The sequence below is a fragment of the Cariama cristata genome, unplaced genomic scaffold (assembly GCF_000690535.1).
Source record: "Cariama cristata isolate BGI_N322 unplaced genomic scaffold, ASM69053v1 scaffold20336, whole genome shotgun sequence".
NCBI classification, from domain to species: domain Eukaryota; kingdom Metazoa; phylum Chordata; class Aves; order Cariamiformes; family Cariamidae; genus Cariama; species Cariama cristata.
Window position 1 is genome coordinate 4,943 of NW_009620597.1, and position 23,097 is coordinate 28,039.

The 23,097-nt window shown below is 51.3% G+C and overlaps 2 protein-coding genes across 2 annotated transcripts; one reads left to right on the plus strand and one right to left on the minus strand.

The window, feature by feature from the left end:
• Window positions 1-2,030: 2,030 nt before the first annotated feature.
• ADA (adenosine deaminase) lies at window positions 2,031-15,067 on the plus strand (the record flags this gene model as incomplete). The annotated part of the gene is made up of 10 exons (XM_009701670.1): window positions 2,031-2,092; window positions 5,362-5,484; window positions 5,633-5,776; window positions 6,605-6,720; window positions 9,214-9,338; window positions 11,810-11,881; window positions 12,153-12,254; window positions 13,019-13,086; window positions 13,572-13,701; window positions 14,966-15,067. Coding segments are annotated over 10 exons (1,044 nt in total), but the record flags the coding sequence as incomplete, so codon positions are not given.
• A 3,532-nt stretch (window positions 15,068-18,599) lies between these two features.
• Window positions 18,600-20,793, minus strand: PKIG (protein kinase (cAMP-dependent, catalytic) inhibitor gamma). The gene is made up of 3 exons (XM_009701669.1): window positions 20,643-20,793; window positions 19,097-19,503; window positions 18,600-18,878 (listed from the first exon to the last, which is right to left on the minus strand). The coding sequence occupies exons 1-2, from the start codon at window positions 20,791-20,793 to the stop codon at window positions 19,424-19,426; spliced, it is 231 nt and encodes a 76-aa protein (XP_009699971.1). The 3' UTR covers window positions 18,600-18,878; window positions 19,097-19,423.
• Between the last annotated feature and the right edge of the window lie 2,304 nt (window positions 20,794-23,097).

Consider the following 23,097-nt stretch of genomic DNA (forward strand, 5'->3'; position numbering starts at 1 on the left):
AGAAGGAGGTGGCTTGCATGGATGAAGGACACCACTGAATTTGCTTTCACATTGGTGGAAGTCTCATGTTGGGATGTTCTTGCAGGAAACACTGGAGAAATGTTTGGAGTGAGAAGACCTCAGTAGGTTTGGGTTGCTTGGCTTTTATATCCAGCATGAGCAAGTTTCAAGCCTGTAACTCCCTCAGGAGGTCACAGGGGCTGTAGAAAACCTGAAGGAATGGAGCTTGCAATGTTTTGAAATCAGAATCGGAGCTCAAGAGTGGAAAACATGCCAGGCGTCCACATCTGGCCATGCAGATCGTGTCCATCATCTGTTATTTTATCTGCTGCTTCTCAGGACATTTAGTCCTCATGAGCAGGATTGCGTAACTCGAGGTGGGAGGAAAGATCAGGTTTTGCCCTTTTAAAATCTTCATCCCTGTGGATTCAGGTCATGTGTTAAGGGTAGGAGAAGTGACAGGGATATCTTTTTACAACCTGCTAGCAGTGGTATCTGTGGGGATATTCATGACCCCCTGGGCCAGCTGTTTGCAACGGTGCAGGATCAGCAACTCGAGCTGCCCTGAGCCTGGCACCTGCATTTTGCATCCCATTCAGTGGTAGCTTCGTGGCCATCTTACAGAGGTGGCCTGAGCCTGGGCACTGTCCCACCCCAGCAATGATGGCCTTTTGCAGTGGAAGCGGTCAGTGAAAACCCTGGCCCTGAGTCAGAGGATGGATGTCTGTGCCTGCGCGGTGGGTGTCTGGGGCTGCAGGAGGAGGTGGGGATGGGAGCGAGGTCATGGGCATCATTGCATGTCCCGGAGATGGGCATTGCCAGCCCTGCACCGGGAGCTGGGCCGGTGGCGTTGAGCTCACGTCAGCTGCTCGCAGATGCTTCAGAGGAGAGCGAAAGGATCAAGAGGTGGACAATTACGCATTGCCCTGCTTGTAGGGACCGCATACTCATTTTTCTTCCAGCTACCCGTAGTTATTGTTTGATACATACCCTGACGCCAGAGGGTTTGTGGGTTTTAATTAGTAACCCTGGGCAGTTTAGTTATCCATGCAAATATCCAGTCCTCTTCTGAATCCTACTCAATTCTTATCCTCAGCATCCTGCAGCAATTATCTGCACAGGAAAATTTGCACAATGTTATAACTAACAAGAACTTCGTGTATTAAGTTGCTGCTCTCCAGTTTCATTAAAAAAATAAATACATATTTTGTAGGCTATTCCATTGCTTAAAAGAAAACAGTTCAGGAAATATGAAGGCCTAGCTGTAACACTTTACAGCTAATATTTTCCTTCCCAGTTTGACTTCCAAATTACATTTGTCATGTTCCTCCAAACACCCCAGCTGTCTAATGGAAAAAGCTTGCTTTTGCTTTTTTTGGACTCTTTCTCCAAAATCCATAGTTTCAGAGCGAAGAGATCTGAGTTACAGTCCCATTTTTAATGAGTCAAAATTTAAGCGTTTTATTTTGAACCCAGCTTGTTAGCTCTTGTTCTTTTTTATTTTTTACAACAACTTGTACCATGGGATCCTCAACGTGTAGGGTTAGAAAGGCTGTAAGCTCTGATATTAGCAAGTAATTGGCAATGTATCAGGAGCTGATTCTTCGAAGTGAAATCAAAGTTTTGTGTAACGACTCTTAGCAAATTAATTGATGCTTGGGTATCTGTGAATTCAAGATGGAGCAAGCTGGAAAGTGGTGGTGTTTGGGATTTGCTTTTTTCGCTCTTCCCAAACTCTAAACCATGCAAGCTAAATAAGAGCAGAGCACTTCCTGAAAATTACTGGAAACAGAATAAATTTCTGAAGATCCATTACATGTATGAGCGGCAGCAGCAATGAGAAAATATTTAGACAATACTTAAATATTGAAAAATATAATGATGGTATTTTAAAAACATTTTTGTGCTTCCTTGTCATGGCTTTGTCCCTGTATTGGCTGCATTTATACCCGTGTTAGCACCAACTGCTTATCTCAACTTTTACTGCAGCTCTAAGAGTACCTCACCAATTTCTTTTTATCTTATTGCAGGTAGAGCTTCACGTCCACCTGGATGGAGCCATTAGACCAGAAACAATCTTGCACTTTGGCAGGTGAGTTGCAGGAGGGGGAAAAAAAGCTCTGGGACCCACAGTTCAAAAGCATCATCCCTTCTGCTTGTCCAGTTCTCCAACAGAAGAGCTTGTGCTGGTGGGCTGGGAAAGCTCTCTCCCCTGGTGTGACTGGCAAACCTGGCTGGTGCTGGTCTCCCCTCTGCACAGGCGGGTCCTCGGGCTGCACGGTGCGAGGACGTTGAGCCCATCCCGAAAGGCAGTGCTGCAGGGGGCTGCACTGGTACCGGGAACGTCAGCGTGGTGGTGGTGGTGGTCATCGGTCCTGTGAGCCGGGCGAGCGAAGAGGAGCCACCGTGAGAAAAGTACAGAAGATGTCTTATAAACAGAGCTGCCTGCTTTGGAAGTGTGACCCGGGAAGCGGCAGAGTCAGTGTATTCTCATTTCTTTTTCCACGTTCCTAATTGCAAAAAGCAAGTAAAATGAAAGTAGGCTGGGAGCGTCTTCTTGGAGGTGGTGTCTTTCCAGAGTCTTGGGAGGAAAAACCAGCTTGGGTGCTCCTCCCTGCCTTGCTGCTGTCTGCCTTTGGACCCCAGGCTGTCTGCCTGGTGCCAGCAGCCAAGGGGTCATGCTCGTGTGAGCAGTTGTCAGTGACTTAAAGAGAGGTTCTTTCCTTGACAGAGCCCGCGTGCATCTTCTCGCTTCAGTGTACCTTGTGTGGGAAGCACCAGGGTGAACGATTAACCCGTGCAAGGACCTGGCTCCACGGTTGTAAGCAAAATAAACGTAAGATTTCTTCCAGCTGTTAGACCAGAAAAGCTGGAGTTAGACTTTCAAAAAGCTAATGGAGACTAGCCGATGCCTCTTTCTCAGTCTGAAGGTAAGCTTAAAGATTTCAGGAAACAGCTTTTAGGCACAACTCTGGTATTTTGTGGAGGAAATGGGTTCTGAGGAGGACGGGAGGTGGTTCTGGCGTCCTGTGAGCCCAGCAGACTCCAAGGCAGTGCAATCCTAGGGGGAAATATTCTTTCTAAGGTAGCTTTTCCTGCAGGGATTGGCCATACATTTTGCAGTGTAGTCAGAGCAAGGAGGGTGGATCAAAGATGTCCATCTAGTTCGTTGCAGGACGTTGGCACGGTGAGCTGAGTCCGGGTTCCTCCTGGCTCTGCCCGTGCCGCTGGTGGGCTGCAGCGCTGGAATACAAGTCCTGATGGACAGAGGAGTTGGTGCTGGGTCCCTCTGCCAGCGAAGAAAAAATGCCGGTGTAGTCCCCCAGGAGGGGTGTAGGATCCCTGAAGCCCAGAAGGCACCATCCACCTGAGGATCCTGTGCTTCTCTCTTGCTTAGGGCAGAAACCTTCATTGCCCAAGTGTGTGCTGAGTTCCCTCTTATTTTTAAACAGCCCTGGAATCCCCTGGAGCTGCCAGCTGTCGGATGGAGCGAGGCTGTGCTATTCATGGGCTCTTAAACTAGCGCTCGCACAAATGTAAAAGCAGTGCGGGAAGCTGTAGGGGACTGCCTGAATAACCTCGCCCTGGCCACAGAAAGCTGCTTGTGGTCTATTTTTAAAGGTAAAGAGCTGGAAATAAATTTGCCAGGTGGTGGCTGACCACATAGAAATAACCCAAAGCTGCTGAGATGCACAAGCCTCCTTGGGCGGTGACTGAACTCGGCCGTTTTTAGAAAATTTGGCTCCAATTCTGTCAGGTCTGGGTCAGGCTTTGCACCTCCCTGCTGAGCCAAAGGGTTTAGAGCTGCAGCAGACCCCTCATGGGACTGGGTGTCCCCAGGAGAAGTGTCTTCTCCACGGTGGGACGGTGTGCGCGGTGCTGGCCGTGGCTGGAGGTAGCTGTGGTCAGGATGCCGAGGTGCCGGTGGGTACAAACACATTCCCTTGGGGCAGCTTTGCTGTAGGAAGGCTCCCAGCTACCAGGCGGGTTGGATGGGGCAGCAGCAGCTCCCAAAGCCAGGCTGGTGAGATCCAGCAGACTCCCTCGGCCAGCGACCCAAATCCAGTGTCGCTGCGGATCATCCCGAAGCACTGTTGCTGCTGGCTGCGCGGAGGCAATCCTTCGGGAAGCACACAAAAGAGGTCGGGGAAATAAATGGCTTTGCTGTAGGAGACTTTCCCTGGGCAGGTGGAGGAAGACGCGGGCCGGTTCCTGGAGCGGAGACCGATGTGACGGTGCCATGGAAAGGGCAGGTCGAGGAGGAAAACTGATGCCTTGGCAATGATGAACGTTCCTTGCCGGGTGCCAGCAACTTAATCTGTGCAGATTGCATGTGAAGGCAGAGCATGGGGCTGGTTTCCTTCCTGCCCGAGCAGGGAATGAGCAACGTTTACTGAGCCCAGGAGAAGGGTCCTTTGGGCTGCTTCCCTGCGGGTTGCTCATCGGGACGGTTGCTGGCATCGGGACACTAAAGCTGTCTGTGGTGTTTTGTCTCTATTAGCAGAGAGATCCATCCATCAGCTGTAATTTGTCATGGCAGGAAAGAGGATTAAAAACAAATGTCTTGTTATTATTCCTAATTTATGTTGGCATGTGCAGGGTAACAGGGCATGGGGTGGGGGTTACAGAGCCTGCCCAGGAAGCATCCTTGGCTGGCAGCCCCCTCGAGCCACCCCCTCACCCCAGGGGGATACCTCCACCCACCTGAGACTCCAGGTGCTCCAGGGAAAAATGGCCTCTTCCCTCTTGGAAGCGTTTAGGTGGGCTTTACCATCTCCATCCCTTTGGTGAGGGCAGTTGCTGGGACTGGCATTTGTTCCTGCATGGGAGGTGTCCCCATCGGAGAAGATGCCACCACGATGTTGGGCTTGGGAACCAGTTCACTCGCAGGAGTTGCCAGCATTAAACCCATGAGCCACGATGCGTCTGCATGCATGATCCTGGGCCTGGGAGCATCTTGGCATTTTTTTCAAGCCTTTGAGCCTGCATAAGTGGAAATTAACTTCTTTAAAGAATTTTGGCAATTCTGCCGGTAGGACTAGGAGGAACCAGGAAATAATCCAGAGCCCCGTTAGATGAACTTCTTAAGTTTAAAATGTGCTCTAGCTGTGTTCCTGCTGGGTCAGTCTGGGCTCGTATTTTGATTTGTTTGTGTTTTGCCTGTGTTTTGGATTGTCTTCCTCCCTGCTGAGATTCAGGGCTGTATCTCTGAGGAGATTTTGGAAGGACAATGTGTGCTGTATCTTTTCTGTGAAGAAATGGAAGTTAATGCTGCCAGCTTGGCGTGCGATTGCTGTATGAAATGGACTGATTAAAAATGCTATCACATTCCCCATCAGTAACGTGTGGCTTCTTTTCCAGGAAAAGAGGGGTTCCTCTCCCCGGCAGCACTGTTGATGACCTCCTGAAGCACGTCAGCTACAAAACACCACTGACACTTACCCAGTTTCTAGAGAAGTTTAATCACTACATGCCCGCCATTGCGTAAGTGTCTACTTTTTGCTTCTTCCCCCTCTACCCTTGGCAGGACCCCTTGGCTAACGTTGCTCAGCCTTGGAGGTGACCTCGCCCCTCCCCAGCGTGCCCCGAGGGTGATGAGTCCCGGTGATGGGTCCCACTGCCATCCCTGCAGGGGTGACCGTGAGGCGGTGAGGAGGATTGCCTACGAGCTCGTGGAAACAAAAGCAAAAGAAGGAGTCATCTACGTGGAGGTCCGGTACAGCCCTCACCTCCTGGCCAACTGCCGCGTGGATCCCATCCCCTGGGGCCAGACCGAGTGAGTGATCCCCCCATGCCGGGGAGCTGGCAGGTGGCCAGTCGGGCATGAAGAAGGCATGGCCCACACCGCTCAGCCCATGTGTGTTCAAAGTTCGGTGTAACCAAACCTTCTCTCTCCTCCAACGCAGCGAGCACCGGCATGCTTCCACCTCTCTTCCCCATCACTAGGATTTTTCGTCTTACAATATCTGTGTGCTGCCGTGTTTTAACATCCCTTGCTTTGGGCACCGAATTCTGCACGTGCAGGGCAGCTGTGCTTAAACTTCTGGCTGAAGCCGTTCTCTGCGCAGGGGGAAGCAGCGTTCAGATATGGATTGCCTGCCTGCAAAATGTGAATTTGAGCTGGCAGAGATGGTGGGCAATGTTGGAGGGGGCTGGTGATCCGATTCCTTCTTTATATGTCATCCTCTCTGTGATGCGTGCCCCTGATTAAATCAGGGCTGGGCTCTGTGGCCCCTTGCACAATGTGCTGTGATGGGCGTTGAGCCCCGTGCTTGCCCCTGCCGAGCTGCAGGCAGTTGTGTGCCCTAAGGAGATGCTCTGGCAAAGATCATCTGGTTCCCCGAGGCTTTTCTAAATCTTACTGTCATCTTTGCATGCTTTTGTGCCTGACATCTGGTAAATCTGGGCATGGCACGGGTATAAAATGTGCTCTTCAGCTCTGGGCTGTCTCCTTGGGCTCCTCTGGATGTTAAGGCGAATGGGCCCCCGGGCAGCCTGGGTTTTGCATGGAGTGTCCCGTGGGGATGCTGGGCTGGACCTGCGGCTCCTGCCTGCCTCCCTGGCAGGTGTCCAGCCTCTCGCTGATGGCTTTTCTTCCCTGCAGGGGAGACCTCACTCCAGATGAAGTCGTTAACCTCGTAAATCAGGGACTACAGGATGGAGAAAGGGATTTCCGCATCAAAGCCAGGTCTATTCTATGCTGCATGCGCCATATGCCAAGTAATGTATTGCAGCTCCCCTGCTGCTCTGCTCCCCTTCCCTGACGCGTGGCGGGGGGTGACGTCCCCTGGGTTCAGGTCCCCGCAGAAATGCAGGGAAAGCCCCAGTCCTGTGGCCCTGGGTCTGATGCGGGACCAGAGAGTGCTGAGGAGAAGTTTTTTTTTCTTGGTGGGGGTCCTCTGCTCCCTTCACTATGGGGAAAGGGTCTGCTGGATGCAAGAGTGGGGGTCTGTGGGTACAATCTGTATCTGAAAGGTCTTGCAAGAGAGACAAAATGGTCTCTCCTGTCCTCTCCTGGGGGAGATGTGATTTCTGCTCGTACCTCGCTCCCTGCCCAAAGGCTGGAGCTCTCCTTGGGCCAGTTGAAGCCGTTGCCACAACGAGCGGTTGCACCTACCATGACGTCTGGTGGGTCTGAGAGCAGACGGTCACGGGAGGAGGACCAGGCGTGAGATCTCACACTTCCCCTGCTCATGGTCGTGCTGCTACAGCAGCGTAGTCCTTCGTTAGCCTGGATCTTGGGTCAGCCGGAGAATCCGCTGGCTGCAGTCTCTGCTGGTTTAAGCTGAAAACACAAGTAAAATACACTTAAGTCGCATATAGAAAATGTTTTTTATAAAATCAGCAGCTCTGAACTTCGTTGGTAACAAGTGCTGCAACCCAGAATAGGAAGAAAACCCAATTTCCAGTGTTTCATGGGGCTGATGAGTTCTGTGAGCATCTTCCTCTAGGGAAGGATGCAGTCAGAATGGCTACTGTCATACAGCCTCGCTCTGTGTGGAGGCTTTGTTACGAATATCTTCATATCTCACAACAGTTTTATGTAGGCTTAATAGGGTAGATGGTGGAAAGATTTTTTTGCTGATGACTACACAGTTACTTTGTGTCTAGAAATGTGAAAAACTATATTCTTGGAAACTGGGAGATTTCAGAGTGGGTTTTTTCCTGCCTGCACTATCAACCCCAAACTAGACTTTGAAACTTGACCCTTAAATTTCTGGTTTCTAGGAAGAAAATTTTTTTTTCCTCGTAGAAACTGGAAAGCTGTAAGGCAGTGTCACACTTGTCTGCAGTTACAGTCCCTGCCGATGCACAGGTGGTAAAGGCAGAAGGTGGTGGGAGCATCCGAAGGCACGTGCAGTGTGCGTTTGCACCGCGGGAGGGATTGCTCATGTGAACAACGGCGTTGGCTTTTTCATGCCTGTGTCCTAGAGCACCAACTCGTACCCAGAGCCAGCGATGGGCTCGACACAAGAGTCTTTAGCACCGCATTCAGGATGTGCTGCGCAGTGAGAAGCCACCCTGTAATTTATGAACTGTTGAGAGAAAGGCAGAGATGCCAGCCAGAACTAGCTTATGTTAAACTTGTTAATAAAATGGTGGCTCTAACCCAGTGAGTTGGAAACTGATGAAAAAAGAGGAAATTGCACACGTTTTGTGATGTGTTTGTGTGATTTTTGGGATTGTATGTACACAGCAGGTGCCTGTTAAGTGTTACTACTGTTTCTTGGCCTTTTTGCTAAGGGGAAATGCTATATGAGCTGGCAGCTGCATGTCCTTTCTCAGGAGTTATCTATCCTGATCAGCGATAGCTCTGAAGTAGTTGTTGGCTGTTTGTTACTCTCTTTCTCACTGATGCCAAAAAGATAAAACTTTGAGAGTGCTAAAGGCCAGCCTTCCAGGAGGCCGACCAGCTCCTTCCCACCAGGAGAAGCATCCATCGTCTTGTCTTGGGGAGTCGAGGATGCTCTGCAACAGGGCGGGGCTGGCTGTCGTACAGGGGCCCCCAGAGATCCCTTCCAGCCCAAACTCCTCCGTGACACAAGACATCTGATGGGCTGATTCTTCCCTCCCCTTGCCCAGCCTGGGATGGGATGAAAGCTCAGGAGCGAGTTGAAGGATTTCTCCCACGCACCATGTTACAGCCCCTGGGCTGTGCAGTGCACCTTACCTTGGGCCAACTGCAGCAATCACCACTGCGTTTGGATGTTCTTTTTCTTTATTTTTTTTTCCCTTGCTCAAAGTGAACAGAATCATAGAATCATTATGGTTGGAAGAGACCTCAAAGATCATCAAGTCCAACTGTATACCTGATGCCACCATGTCCACTAAACCATCTAAACATTTTTTGAACACCTCCAGGGACGATGACTCCACCACCTCCCTGGGGAGCCCATTCCGATGCCTAACAACTCTAACAGTGAAGAAGTTCTTTCTAATGAAAAACATGATGAGAGCAGTTTTACAGCTTGTCAATGCATTTGATTTCCCTTTCATTGACGATGGACTAATCAGTTGGCAGCTTTTATTTGCCTGAAGATGACAGACTTTTCTAGCAGTTTGTTAGCTTTCTTTTTGAGCGTCAAATTTTAGGAAAGACCAAAGACAGTAGCTCTAGCTTTCTAGTTATAGGACCAGGATTTGTTTAGAAAAATGCTGAAGGTGCGACCCTTACAAATGCTTTCTCCTGAACCCTGGTGCTGTCTCTTCCAGGCTGGTCTCCGGAGGTGGTAGAGCTCTGCAAGAAGTATCGAAACAACTCTGTGGTGGCCATCGATCTGGCTGGGGATGAGTCCCTGAAAGTGGAGAATTCCTCTGAGCATAAGAAGGCTTATGAGGTTTGTTGAATACGCTTCTTAAAAGAAATTACAAGAAAAACATATATTGAGGGGACGTGCGTGAGGGGACACACAGCATGTTATAGTGACTGCAAACAGCTGGGATAGCTTAAAAATTCATTGCAGCTGTTCGAAATATTTGGTTAAATAGCAACAGTATTTGTTTATATTTCCTAAGTGAGTAATGGTAGGCATCATTGCTTAAACATGGCCTTTCAGCTGGAGCTTGGCACACTAGCCCGTAGCACTGAGTGCGATGCAAGGGATGAGGGGCTTGTGTCCCCCCGGCAGCACCCGCTGCTGTCGGCTGAGGTCTGCTCCTGGGGCTCGGCAAAACCACGGCCGAGGGTGGAAGAGACCGGCCTTTCCAGTCTGGCAGAAATCACCCAAGGAGCAGAGAAGCAGCTGCATGTTTGAAGTGCTTTTATCTGACCATCTCAAATGCAAACGCTGGAATGGCTTCAGGAGCCTGATCTGAGACTCTCGCTAGACCTCAGCGCTTTGCAGCGGCTTGAAGGGAAAGCTTCGTACCTCGCTCCTCCTTGGTGGTGGAACTTGGGGTTGGTGGTCACCTGCATCAGCAGTGGAGGAGGCTGTGCACCATCACTGCCAGAAAGGACGGTGGTTTGCAAGCAGCGCTCAGGTCGGAAACAACAGAAAAGCTTTTTCGGGGTCTTTGCCCCCGTCTGTGGGAGCTGATACAAAGTCCGGCTGCGCTGCTGTGCTGGATGAACTGGGTGGTTATAAACTGAGGTGCAGGCACAGGGTTTTATTAACTGATGGGCAAATGCTTCTCATCCTGCCGTGCTATGCCAGCAGTACGCAGGTCCAGACTGCTCCATCCGAAGGATGTGTCTTGTCTCCGTGCTGGGGGCTCGCTCAGGCTCAGAGATGGTGAAGCAAACTCCGCTCCCATCCATCAGCCCCTCTCGGCCTGTGTGGCAGGGAAGTACATCCCTATAAATAACTGCTGCTATGCTCCGTGGGGTACGTAATGCATCCAGGGAAACTGGAGAGACTTGTGATGTCCCTCAAGCAGGCACGTTTTGCCTGGGAGCTCTTGGGGCTGCTGGAGGGGAAAGAGCAGATAGTGGTGAAAAGTCGACTGTGGCTGCTGGCTGCAGAGAAGCACCGGGAAGTGTAGAGCCAAGGATCCTAGGACCACCATGGCCAAGGAAGCAGGGATCCTTGGAGGAGAAGCCAAGGGAAGCACCATGTGTGCTCAGACAAATGAGTTGAAAAAGGGATTAAAACACTCCAGGGAAGATGTGCCCATGGAAGGACATTAGACACAAGCTCCCTCCTGGATGGAGGGGCTCAGGCTTCGGCAGCCGGGAGGGTTAGTGGGGAAGGGTCCCGGTGCGTGTGCTCTTCCTGAGCCCTCTGCTGTCTCCCTGGCTCCTGCTGAGGTGGTTAGGGATGTCTGTCTTGGGAGTCGGGGGGGTGAGATTTTCTGATTTCTCTTCATCCTGTGTAGAAACAAGTGGAAAATCTCTGTGCTGGTCTGAGTCTGTCTCTCTTCTTGGTGTGTTGCTTCAGCCAGAGGGACTTTGTTATTTTAAAAAGTGTCAAAAATCAGCTGTTTGGGGGAAAAAATCGTCACTCTCTTAAATGTAGGAAGCACAGAGGCTGATGCACGCAGGGCTCTTCTGTTGACATCCCAGGCAGAGCCTGGCCCGACCTTCACTGTGCAGCACATGAGGAGCTGAAAATTAAGTAACTGAAAAAAAATGAGTGAAAAGCCCTGAAGAAGTGCCTGGGAAGCGTGTCAGCTGCGAGATGGGGCTTGCAGCCTGCCCACCGCTGCCGACTGGGTGGCCCTTTTCCAGCAAGGCAGGAGCCAGGCTTCCCTCAAAGCTGCATGGCTTCCCAAAGCCCAGGTGGTCTGTGGCCACCCTGGCAAGAGATTTTTTCAGGATGGCCATGGAGAGCATCTCGAAATGCCCCCAAAGCTGTACCTGCAGGGTCCTCCTGGCTGGGCTGTCTCCGTCCCCAGCGCCTTACAGCAGGGAGGCCCTTGGTGTCTGAGCATCTCTGCCCTGGGGGCTTTTAAATTCTCCCCCTTGGCTGCAGCTGGCCAAAAAAAAGGGAGAAGTTTCAAAGACAGGGACTGCTGCAAGGTTCACGCAGAAGGGCAAGCGGGTGGAGGAAGGAGAGCTTCGAGCTTGGTGCTGTCTGGAGAGGAGACAGCGGTGAGCTCACCCGGTATTAAAAGACCCTGAGAGTCTCAGCTGGGCTCCAGGGGAAGGTGAGCAGGCTTTCTAAGTTTCTCTGTGTCTGGCGTTACCGAGCTCTTCTCTCGCAACCTGTGCTACAGCACAGCACCTCTCGGGGTGCAGGGCTTGTGATTTGGGGGTTCTTCGCGCAGAACCCTGTTTGCTTGCTGTGCCCCTGAGAGCGGTGCCAGCCCCGGGGTTTGCTGACCTTGCTGCGGGTGATGGGACAGGAGTGTGTCCTCCCTTGCTTTGCAGGAAGCTGAAAGATGCGGGATTCATCGTACTGTCCATGCTGGGGAGGCTGGCCCGCCTGCCATGATCAAGGAGGTATGAGGAGCTCCCGGCTCGAGGGGCAGAGAGGGGCAGGGGTGGGAAGTGTCCCTGCACCGGGGAGAGAGGAGCCCAAGTCCTCTCCATATTTGTAGCGAAGCAAACATCGGGGTCCCAGGCAGAGATCTGGTCCCGACGGCTCGGGGAAGGACCTCCCCGGAGCTGGCTCAGTGGTGTGGGCTGTACCCGTGGTGGGGCAGGGGTCTCTGGGCAGGCAGGAGCCAAGCTGGTGCTCGGGGGCTGTACGTGGCTTTCCTGTCCTCTCTAGGCAGTTTATCTCCTGAAGGCCGAGCGCATTGGCCATGGCTACCATGTCCTGGAGGACCCCGAGCTCTACAAGGAGCTGTTGAGAGCAAAGATGCATTTTGAGGTAAGGATGTGGGGTGGGAGTGTGGCGGCCAGGCAGCTGCTGTCTGAGTGGAAAATCAGCCCTCGCTTGGGCTGTCCTACAGCCAGGGACACAACCTGACCCCCGAGTGCTGACCATGTGTACGGTGACCTTGCCCTTGAACCCAGATGCCCCAGAGCTCCATGGCAAAAACGGTGAGGACACCTGGCTCTTTGCTGGGATCTTTGCTGGAAGGAGCACTGGTGCACACAGCAGCTTGCAGAAGGCATGTGGCAGAGAGAAATGCATCCTGGTCTGGCTGAGGATAAATTTTGGAGGGTTTATTCACTAGTTTATATACGTCAAGCCTGCAGGTTCCTCTTCCCGCAAATCAGGCTGCTGTACCAGAGCCGGTCTGGTTGGAGAGTGGAGGTGCATGGGAGTTAGTGTGTATGGGCAGATTTCCTTGGCTTTTCCCAAGAATGGGTGTATCCAACTAATATATGGAATATATATGTATATACTTAATGCCGGTGGTTTTTTAACTGTGGTTGACAAACGGCTGGGGGCTGACTGGCCATGGGAAATATCCCACTGGCTCCGGCTGCTGTCGTGCGGGCTGTGGGCTCTTCGCATCCGTGTCCTGGGATGTGGACCGGTCCGTCGGAGTAGTGCTGAGGGGTAGCTGTGAACAAAGCTCTAAACCTGTATCTGGCTTTACCAGCATGCTTAACTATCTGCCTACATAGCTGGGGTTCACATCTGCATGGTTGATTCTGGTTTTCATGTTTAACTTCCCCAAACAGGTCTGCCCTTGGTCCAGTTATCTCACCGGAGCATGCCTTCCAGACTTTGGGAAACACCCAGTAGCGCAGTAAGACTTCTGAATTGTGTGCAATCTTGAATAACCAGGATTTGGGTTGATTATAGCTGCTTTATTGCTTTACAAAGGTAACACACATGTAACTGCTTAGGAAGGTGTGGTACATCCTCGCCCTTTGGCACAGAGGGTGCAGCTGGAGGGGGTGCTGGGGGTCCCTCGGGGAGGCTGTCCTGGCCCTCCTGCTCCTGCACTGAGCTGTGGGGCTCAGGATGCTGCACACCACCAACTGGCTCTGGTTTGTGGCTGAGAGCTGAGGCTGCTGAACCTCCCAGAGCTGCCTTGCTCCCCTCTCCCCCGGAGAAGCAGATCGGTGCAGAGCAGAGATGAGACAAGGCGAGCCCTGTGTTTGTGTCCAGCAACGCAAGTTGCAGGGACAGCTGCGAGGTCTTTGCTTTTACTGCATTTTACCCCGAGAAGTGCATGACCAGTGCCGCATCCAGTGTTTTACCCACTGGTCCAACCCAATTTCCTTACAGATTTAGGAAGGATCGAGCTAACTATTCTATAAACACAGATGACCCTCTCATCTTTAACTCCAATATTGACAAGGATTACAGCATCGTGAAGGACTACATGGGCTTCACTGAAGAGGAGTTCAAGAGAGTGGTAAGTTGGCCTTGGCTGGATGCTCTGGTGATGTCCTGGTGCAGCCCAGAACAACTTGCTGTTTTTCTTTATAAGCTGAAGAGCTTTTAATGGAAATCAGAAAATCCTGCACTGTCTTTGTAAGGATGAGGCTGAGGGTGGCTGCGGGGGTGGCTGGAGGGGGGATGTTGGGAGCGGTGCTGGGTGCAGGGGGATGTGGGTGCAGGGGCTGCTGACTGCTTTGGGCTTTATGGGGAACAGGTCAGAGTGGGAATTGTCCACTGATGTCCTCACAGCCGGTCTTAGCAGTAAGGAAGGAGGGTGCCTGTTGCTTTTCTTTTCTGAATTTGGCATTGCAGGTAGGTTATTTGAAGGCTGGCCCAGAAATTAGCAAGATTCAGCAGGTACAAAAGTGCTTGCGGTTTTTGCACGTATAACATGAGTATGCAATAACTGAGCTGGAAACAAAGTGACTGCTGGCTTTGGTTTTGGCACACCCAGTCATTTGTATGTCTTGATTACATCCTTGATTTTCTCATTATTCGCCCAACACAGAAAGACAGGATAACTGTTGCGAGTTTGACTTATTTGCTTACCGAGCAAACCTTTCCTGGTTTGCATTTAGTCGTGCTCAGCACTTTCACCTACGTGTCTCCCAAGATCCTTGCTTGGATTGGGAAGCGCAGGAGGAGCTTTACAAGAGAGCATCAGTCCTGCTCTCAGCTCTGGCTGGAGGAACAAGTCCCGTTCTCCTACAGACTTTACTCTCTGGGTCTGGAAGGGGAAACAAGGACAGCTCTGAGATCCTGGATCCACAGTTATTCTGCTGCCAGCTGTCTTCTCCTGCGCTTGCAAAAACCGGGTCATTTCTGTGTAATGAAGGAAGGGTCCCAGCACAAGCCGGACAAGCAGGTGCCATTGCACAGCCAAGCTGTGTCCCAGCAGCGGTGCCTCAGGCTGCCACCACCACTGTGCCGGAGAGGCTTTTGTGCGACAGGGAGCTGGGAGTGTAGGGACAGGTCTAAAGTGCATATCCCAAAAACTCCAAGGTGTTTATTAAAGACCTTTGCTTTGTGCCTGCCTTGTTCCTCTCGGGACTGTTGCTAGTGGTGGGCCAGAGCAGTTGCCCTGTAAAACGAGGCTGTGGAAATGAATCTTGGAGTGGAAACTTTACACTCTCCCTCGCCTGTTGCTGCTCAGAGACAGACGTTGGGATTTGCACAACCACACGTTCACGTCTGCTGTGTCTTAACATCTCCCTTGCGTTCCCCCCCTGCCTCCCCAGAATATCAACGCAGCTCAGTCCAGCTTCTTACCTGAGAAGGAAAAGCAGGAGCTGCTCGACACGCTGTATGAAGCCTATGGGATGGTCCCCAACACATCGTGACCTGTCCCTGCGAGCCAGCATGGAGCGGTGGCCCTTCTTCATGTGTGCTTGACTCTCCTCTCTGCTAGTGGGAGCACCTGGAGAAGGTGCCGAGCCAGTCTTTATCACTGGCAGCCCTGTGTTAACCCTTACAGTGCTCAGCAGAATCAGGCTATCACAAACACCTACCTATCACCCCCACGAACTCTCTCCCAAATGGATATCCAGCTTCCTATCTTGCAGTTGTGCAGGCAGACTGAAACTGCCTCCTGGCCGGGCTCCCTCCTCCGTTGCCAGTCTTTCTGTACTGCAAAGAACAGAAGAACCTCTTCTGCTTTCCCCCCACCCTTTCTCCTGCTTTATCTGTCCTGCCCCACTGACCTGCCTAGCCCTTGTCTGCAGTACAGAAATAACCACCTTTAACTCTGCCTGTGGCCTGGGTTAATCTTCATTTTTCTAGGAAAGAAGTGTGTTAGTGCTGACAGGGAGTGAGCAGGCACTTCAGAAACAGAGGCTTTATTCCCATCCAGGTGGGTAGGAGAGTTTGGCCACAGCTATATTTACCCAAGGTTAGTCTTGTACTAACAGGACTGGAACAAGAACAAGCTGGAAGCCGGTGCTCTTGCCTGTGCATAGGTCTGAAGGGCATTTAAACAACAAATTTATTATTTTTTTGGTATCCTTTCTTAGACAGGGACTCCTGTGTATCAGCCTCCCAATGTCACCACTGCAAAAGCGCACACCTTGGGCTGTGGTGCCAGCTGTGCTCACAGCTGGCTATGGCCATGCTCACACATGCATAGGAAGTTGGAATATATTTTTACCATTTTGGGCCAAAATCTGCCTTCTGGGACTTTTCCACTCATCCTGGAGAATTCCTGTGAACTGCAGTTTGCTCTTTCTCTATCTTCATTTAGGACTTTGAAAACCCATGATCGATTGCCTGTTTTAACCATTCTGCCCTCTTCCTGACTTGATGTAATCTTTAGGAATTATTAAAAATTAGTAAGTAAATTAATAAGCTAGGGCCTGATGTCACATGTTGGCTCAGGTCCCATCTGAATTGTTTCTCTCATTCAGCCACAACACTGGCTAGCTGTCAGATCTTCAGTTTGGTGGAGAATTTATAGAGAAATATTCACCAAAATTCCTAAGCAATTCTGATGCATTATAGTATTTTTTTACTTAATATACAATAGAGCTGCGCATCCAGAGAAGAGACCATCATTTTCTTACGTGAGTGTGTGGTGTGCTTTAGCATCCCAGGTGTCTGCCAAGATGCTGACTCCAAAGATACTGTACCAAAAAGTTGCCTTCGACAAGGGGCCGTGGTCACCATTACTGCAGTGTGTGTGAGACTGGTCCAGTCTCAGCCAGCAGTGACCACATGCTGGGAGTATTTCCATTCTTTCTGGGCTTTCCTAGTTGTCTTCTCAGTAAAATACTCGTCTCTGAAGTACATGGTGCATATATACACACAGAGATACATATATGTAGCTAGATAGATGGATATGAGAGAGTGAATTTCTTACTTTTATAAAGCAAATGATAAAGCATCACTTTTAAGAACATGATTGTGGTAAGAACCAGGCTTTTTTGGGTAATTTTTCTCCAAAAACTGTTTCTGAAGAAGAGTTGCTTGTTTGGATTCTGGACAGTTGATTGTTAATCCCGTTTAATAAAATAACAAATTTATATTAAAAGATAAATCCTCTTGCCTTTCTGTTCAAGGAGGACTGTCGGGAACCGTGGTCCACAACGTGAGCCATCGTACCCCTGGTAGAGCAGGAGGGTTAATCGGTAGGTGTGATGGGGGCTTTGGCAACCCGATCCCTGCCCTCTCCTGTCGCCAGGTGGGAGCACTTGGACAGCCAGAGGGAAGGTACTCCTGCTCCCTTCCTAGGCAGGCAAGTCGGATTTATGGATGCGGGTTGTTCCAACCTGACGTGTCCTTTTCCCTTCGGTAATCAAACGGACGCATATCACTGCTAGAAGCAGCAGTGTCATCACTGTGTGCTCTCACTTTTTCTGGTGGGTATCAAAAATAGTTTACTTTTTCCCCCCCGCCCCCTGTCTCCTGAGTTTTGCACAGTCGGTTAATGCTGAGAGCCAGAATTGGTGCAGCCTGGGCTGCCTGGCTGTTGGAGTGCACTGTCAATGCGGGCAGGGGAGCGTTTGCTGAAAGATTTTCCCATCATTTCGTGCTCGGTGAGAGTTTTGGGAGATCTGGCATGCCCCTGTGTTCAACCGAAATGAGGGCTCGGAGCATCCGTGCGCTCAGCAACTTTGCAAGTCGGGATGTGGCTGTATTAAGCCGATGCCCTTGGTCTTTCAGCACAATCGGTGACGGCAGCTGAGCTGGCTCTTTCACTCGCAGAGGGAACCTGATGCCTCTTGCCTGTCCTCTCAGGGTAGCTGGCCAACAGGTCAATCATCTGCCTAAATATAATTCTGGAACAGATATTTTCTGACCAGGGAGACCTAAGATTAGCCCCCATTTGACTGCTGGAGGTCTTGCGTGGTGCACAGTCCCTCTGCACCACCTTTCAACTTTCCCTGTGTGTGTCAGCGTGAGCCAAAAACCCTGTTCGGTGGCAGTGAGGAGAGCTGGAAATGGGGCTTAAAGACCCAACTGTGCTGTCAGCCAAGCCCAGGAGCTACCTGCTGGTTTGCCCCTGAGCATGGAGAAACGGGAGCAGGCTCTTGGCTGCCGTCCGGGCACAGAACTGCAATAGTACCCAGGCAGCTCCGGGAGCCGAGCTGGTTTGCAGCTGCCAAAGCAGCAGATGCAGCCGCTACCTGGCTGCCAAATCCTCGTTTCCTGTCGGGGCTGGAGCCGTGGCCATCTCTGTGCTGGCCCCGTGGCCACCGCTTCTCAGAAGCCCGCAGACAATTCTCCCTCTGTCCGGCAGCCGCTTCTCTACTTATTTATGGCCTTGTTTTCTGTGATAAATCTCAAACTTGTAACATTCAGTTCTTCCCTAGGCTGTCAGGGTGATGCTCATCCTTGTGTCACCAGTGCAGGGTATTTGTCCCCGTGCCGGCCGTGGATCCCAGCCGGGCGGTCGCTGCCTCCTGCAGCTCCGGCGGGGTCGGCTCTGCCTGGGCTGGATGAAATGCCAGCGATGTCCTGGTACCTCAGTGCTGCAGAGGGAAGATGCCTTTTCCCACCAGCATCCCTTCTGCTGGTGTCTGGACCACTCCGCCAAGTCCCAAGCCAGCCTTGTGCTCGACTTCTGGGGTGGTAACGTGGAGGGGAGTAGTGCTCCCACGGGTGGATGAAACACCCATGGGAAAGGTGCTGCCTGGCAGCAAACCTGGGAAAGTCGGGGCAGACTTTTAGCATTTTCTGTGCCCAACTACATCTGCTTCCACCTGGGTGCTGCAAACCCCCGGGGTTTCACAGACCCAAAGGCACTCTCCTGTAAGACAGCTCCGTATCTCCCTGTTAGGGGCAGCTGGTGTAACCACCCTGCAGCTCAACCAGCTACAAGGCAAAACAGAGGAAGAAGAAACATCCAAGCAGAAAAAAAAACACCTTCAGTAATTGAAGGCTGTGTTATTTATTCCAACAGCTTATATAGTTTTATCAAACCATCTTTAACACAAAACATGTCTCCTAAAAGAGAGAATGGTGTGAGATCCTACCAGAGATCATCTCAGCTAACAGCTTGCAAAGTTAAGCCTGAATTTCAACAGTTAAACCAGCAAAATGTTTCTCCCCTCCCCTTAACAATATCTTAAAATGCTAAAACCCAAAGAAAAAGATGCCTGTGGCTGGAGCTGCTGGGTCTGTAGGTGGAGCTCAGCCACCCAGAGCTGTGCTTTGGTCCTTTCCTGATGCTAAGCGGCAGCAGCACAGGTGAGTGGTGCTTGACCTGAAGGCAGCGGGTCCCTTCCCCACTGCCCACCCTGACGAGGGGTGTGTGGACAGTCCAGAGGCCAGGTCAGGTCTAAGATGCAGGTGAGACTTAAAAAACCCCAATAATCTAACTTTCTAATCTATATAAATAATAGTCTGAACTTTCAAAGGAGGAAGGTACCTTGGACAGGAAAGTCTGATGTGTCTATTATTACTGAAATCATATTTTTTTTCCCCTAGGGGAAAATTGCAGCTAAGGCATCTTGAGAATGGCTCATACCACTACAACCACGGCAGCGTTGCTCTAAATCGTTAGGGATGGGAGCAGAAGTCTTTTGGAGGTGCCAGTCCTTGCACAGCATCTTGTGGCTCTAAACAGAAAGAATTGCAGCAGAGGCATTTGACAGACAACTTGCTGTTCCAGGTTGGCTTTTGTCTGCAGCTTCAATAGCAAATTCTTGTTTAATGTTCACAGCAAGGCCCTCCTCCTGCCCATCCCACCCCCTGTTACACTGTCATGGGGAGGGGCTGTTTTCTTGCCCCTTTGGTCTTGCTCCAGGGTCGTTCTCAGAAGAAGTGGCATCTCTTTGGCTTTCTGCAGAAGGGAGGATTGGGAAGAAAGCACAGTTACTGAGGACACAAGCGAGCAGTAATTGCTATAGCTGATTTTATTCAGATTGCCGCCTGAAGAGCTATCGCTACCCTCCTGAGGCCAGATATTTGACTTAAGGGTATTGGGTTCTCCTTTCACGTTCCTGGAGTACAAAGGCTTCCCAACGCATCTGGTGATGCTGGGAGGGAGCCTGGGGGCAGGGATGTGCTCTCCTTGTCTAACCTGTAACAGCAACATGCAAGCGCTCCAGGAACGTCTGCCCGACACCCTGGCAGCTACTTGAGTTGCTCTCTGTTAGAAGAGCTCTAATTTGTGCTTATTATGGATGTGTGAATGGTCACGTGCTAGTACGGACATGTTGAAAGAGGTACAGTCGGGGTAATGTGTTTTAAAGTGTTTTTATAGTTACAGATTGTAGGCTGGAGGAGTGAAAGAGCAAGGGCAAAAACTGAGTTCATCCTCTGCAGTGGTGCTGTATGTTTTGTTGTTTATTAGTGAAATCAGAGTGGCTGGTCTGCTTGTGCTCTGAACAGAGGATTCATGTAGTCAGCTGGCCAGCATACACCGAGCAGAGTGATGCTGTTGCAATGTTTGGGCTACAAGGAAGAACTGGAGATGGCTGGTGGTGTTTAAAATTATTTCTGTTGTTATTTAAAATACTGTGGAACTATTTGAAGGCTCATTTTTTGAAAAACCCAAAACTAACCAACAAAGAAAAAGCAAACCACAACCTGCCCCACCCTTGCTCTTTATGAATTTTAAGGTACGCCTGATGTGTAATTTGCCCCAAGAAGGCTCTTGGTCAGACCATGTCTTGTTTAAGCACCGTTGCCTCTACAAACCAGCCGAGCAAAGGGCCTTGGCTGGAGCGTGCGGTGCTCGTGTGCCAGGAGCCCCGGGACCACCCCGTTCACTGCAAGAGCCCCTCGGCCTGGGGAAGTCTCCCACCAGCTGTGTACCCACCGAGCACAAAGGCACTGACCGCGGCGAGGAATGGGATGTTCCTCCTGAGCATCTCATGCTCCCAGAGACAGCACTGGTCAGCTGCGCTGCCGTTTCGTGCCTTGCCCTTCCAGCCTGGGTGCCCGGAGCTGGGCTTACAGGTGCCTGCAGCAGCTCACCTGCTCCTTCGACGGCCAGGTCACCTAGGTCCTCGGTCAGCTTGCGCATACTGATGGTGGTTGCATCTCGTTGGATGTCGTGGACAGCGTTCCTCCGACCAGCCCGATCGCAGGAAATAAAGTCGGTGTACGTGCTGGACTCTACCTCCATTGCATCTCTATACGCCTGCAAAACGCTGCGGAGAAAACACAGCTGTGAGGTCAAGGATGCTCGGCAAACCTCGAGTCCCCGCTCCCTCCAGGTTAGGTTACCCCATGGAGTTAAATTACAGCATGAAAAAATAGTCCCTGTAACTCTGCTCCAGTTCCTCTGAGAGCAGCTACCGAAATCTCAGATATCAGCCCCGTCACGTGGAGCGGCGTGCAGCGTGCCCCACCGCGTCGGGCGAGGGCAGGGAGGCAGGAGGGATCCGTCCCAGCTGCCTTACTGGCCCTGGTTCTGCCTTCCCATTGTAAAGGCAGGCAGACAAGGCATTTACCTCTCCTTTTGAGTTTCTGGCCTTCTCCTTTAGGAGCTGCAAGGTCGCTTGCAGCAGCTTTTTCCTGCAGAAAAAGCCGTTCTTCCTCCTCAAAATGCCATGGGAGCTCTGAACGGGGGCCAAATTTGGCTCGCTGGATGGGGGGATGGGGTGCTGATCCAACCTGAATCTCTAATGAGACATGGTCAGGGCCCCGATGGATACCCGCTGGAAAGCTCGGGAGCAGAGGAGTATTTTATAGGTACGGGGCTTTGGATCAGTACCAGCCTCCACCGGTTGTCAGGTGTCACTGAGAAAGTGTTGGGCTGGACTGCTTTGGGATAAGCACTTGAACATGTGAAAATCCGCCCTTCTGTGAGATGTTTGGATCCCTTCACTCCACGCTTGTGTCTCTGCCAAGTGCAGAGCACGAAGAAAGGCTCGGAGCCGCCACTCATCACACGTGAGCTCCGCTGCCAGCCAGCTCTTAGTTCAGCCTGATGAGTCCTTCAGTTGTTAGTTTTTCATTTTAGCGGATGGTTTATCTTGCCAGCATTTGTACAGCACAGAGTCCGGGGACCTCGGCAGCTCGGGGAACGTATCGCAGCCGTCCTGGCTCCCTGGCACAGACCTAGCGAGCGCACGCTGCCTCTGTGCTGGAAACCTGGTGCTCTTGGTTCCTGCTCCTGTTTACTCAGTTTGGGACTTTGTTTTTCTGCGTGGAAGTTAGAGATTAGTTGTTGTCTTATTTGTTGTCTTATTTGTGATTCTGCTCACTGTAAAAAAAAATGCCTTTGGCTCTGCTGACGTTGTCAATACTTGAAGGAGGTCCCAGTGAGAAACTGTTGTGTATAATGAAAAAAAATTTCACGTTCTTGTCGTTCAGTTGCTTTTGTGTTTGGGGGTTAATGACCCACTGAGAAATTGCTTAGCCTCCTGTACAAATCCTGCTTACTATTGATCTTCCTACTGGAGAAATCTGCTGGCAGACCACCAGCCTGGGCAGGAGTCGCACTCCTCGCTCTGTAATCCCTGATGTTGTGGCAGTAGAAAGAAGATGCTGGTAAAGATGCAATGGCCAGGATAAAAGAGGTTAAATTCTCCCCGTTCCTGAGACTGAGCAGGGTGCAGTAACCTCAAACCTGCATAAATCCAGTATGTTTCGGTAGCTCTAGGGACTCCTTTCTTGGTGCTGATGCCAGCTGAGGGAGCGCTGGCACCGGCTCACTGGTGAGACATGGGGCTTCGCCCACCCAGACCTCCAAGGAGAACCTGCTTCTCCAAATCCAGCAAATCCTTGCCAACACCCGCCTCTTCCCAGGGCTTGGCATCCATCCATAACAGGGGCTACTGTTAAATGAGTCCTGGGAGAAGTTGCATCCTTTGCCCCAGGAAGAGATCCCAGCTGTTGTTTTTCCTCATCTTCCTTTCCAAACGTGCCCTTCCCAGGATGAGGTGCCTGCTCTGGATGCAGCAGGCTGGCTGATCTCAGCGAGCAAAATGCCTTTTCCCTGGGACAGGACGAGCATCCATCATTCTGAGACAAGTCCTCCTTACAGCTCATCAGCACCCAGGGGCTGCTGCTCTTCTGTAGCTGCCGGAGAGATGTCATACGGACTTGGGAGGCTTCCCTAAGAGCGGTCCACACCAGCCTGGGTCCATCTCTACATCAGTGAGGCCAATCCAGAGCTAATATGCTCAGGAGTCCTCCTGCCTTTGTACCGGGGGCTGGACCACCTGGTTCATAGCGTGGACTCCACAAACTGGGGAGCAGGAGCTGGCCATCCCCCGGGATGGAGCATTTTCCCGGTGTCCCTTGATGTGGTTGCCAAAGGCAGATGCGCTCAGCTGCAGCAGCTCTGTGCCAAATCACTAAATGCCCCTTCCCATGGGAAAAGGATGGGGACTTCATTTACAATAAGGGAAGGAACCAAGCGTGCAGAAGCAGGTCCTCCTCGGGGCAGGTTTGGGTCCCGGCTCAGCGGCCGGGAGATGGC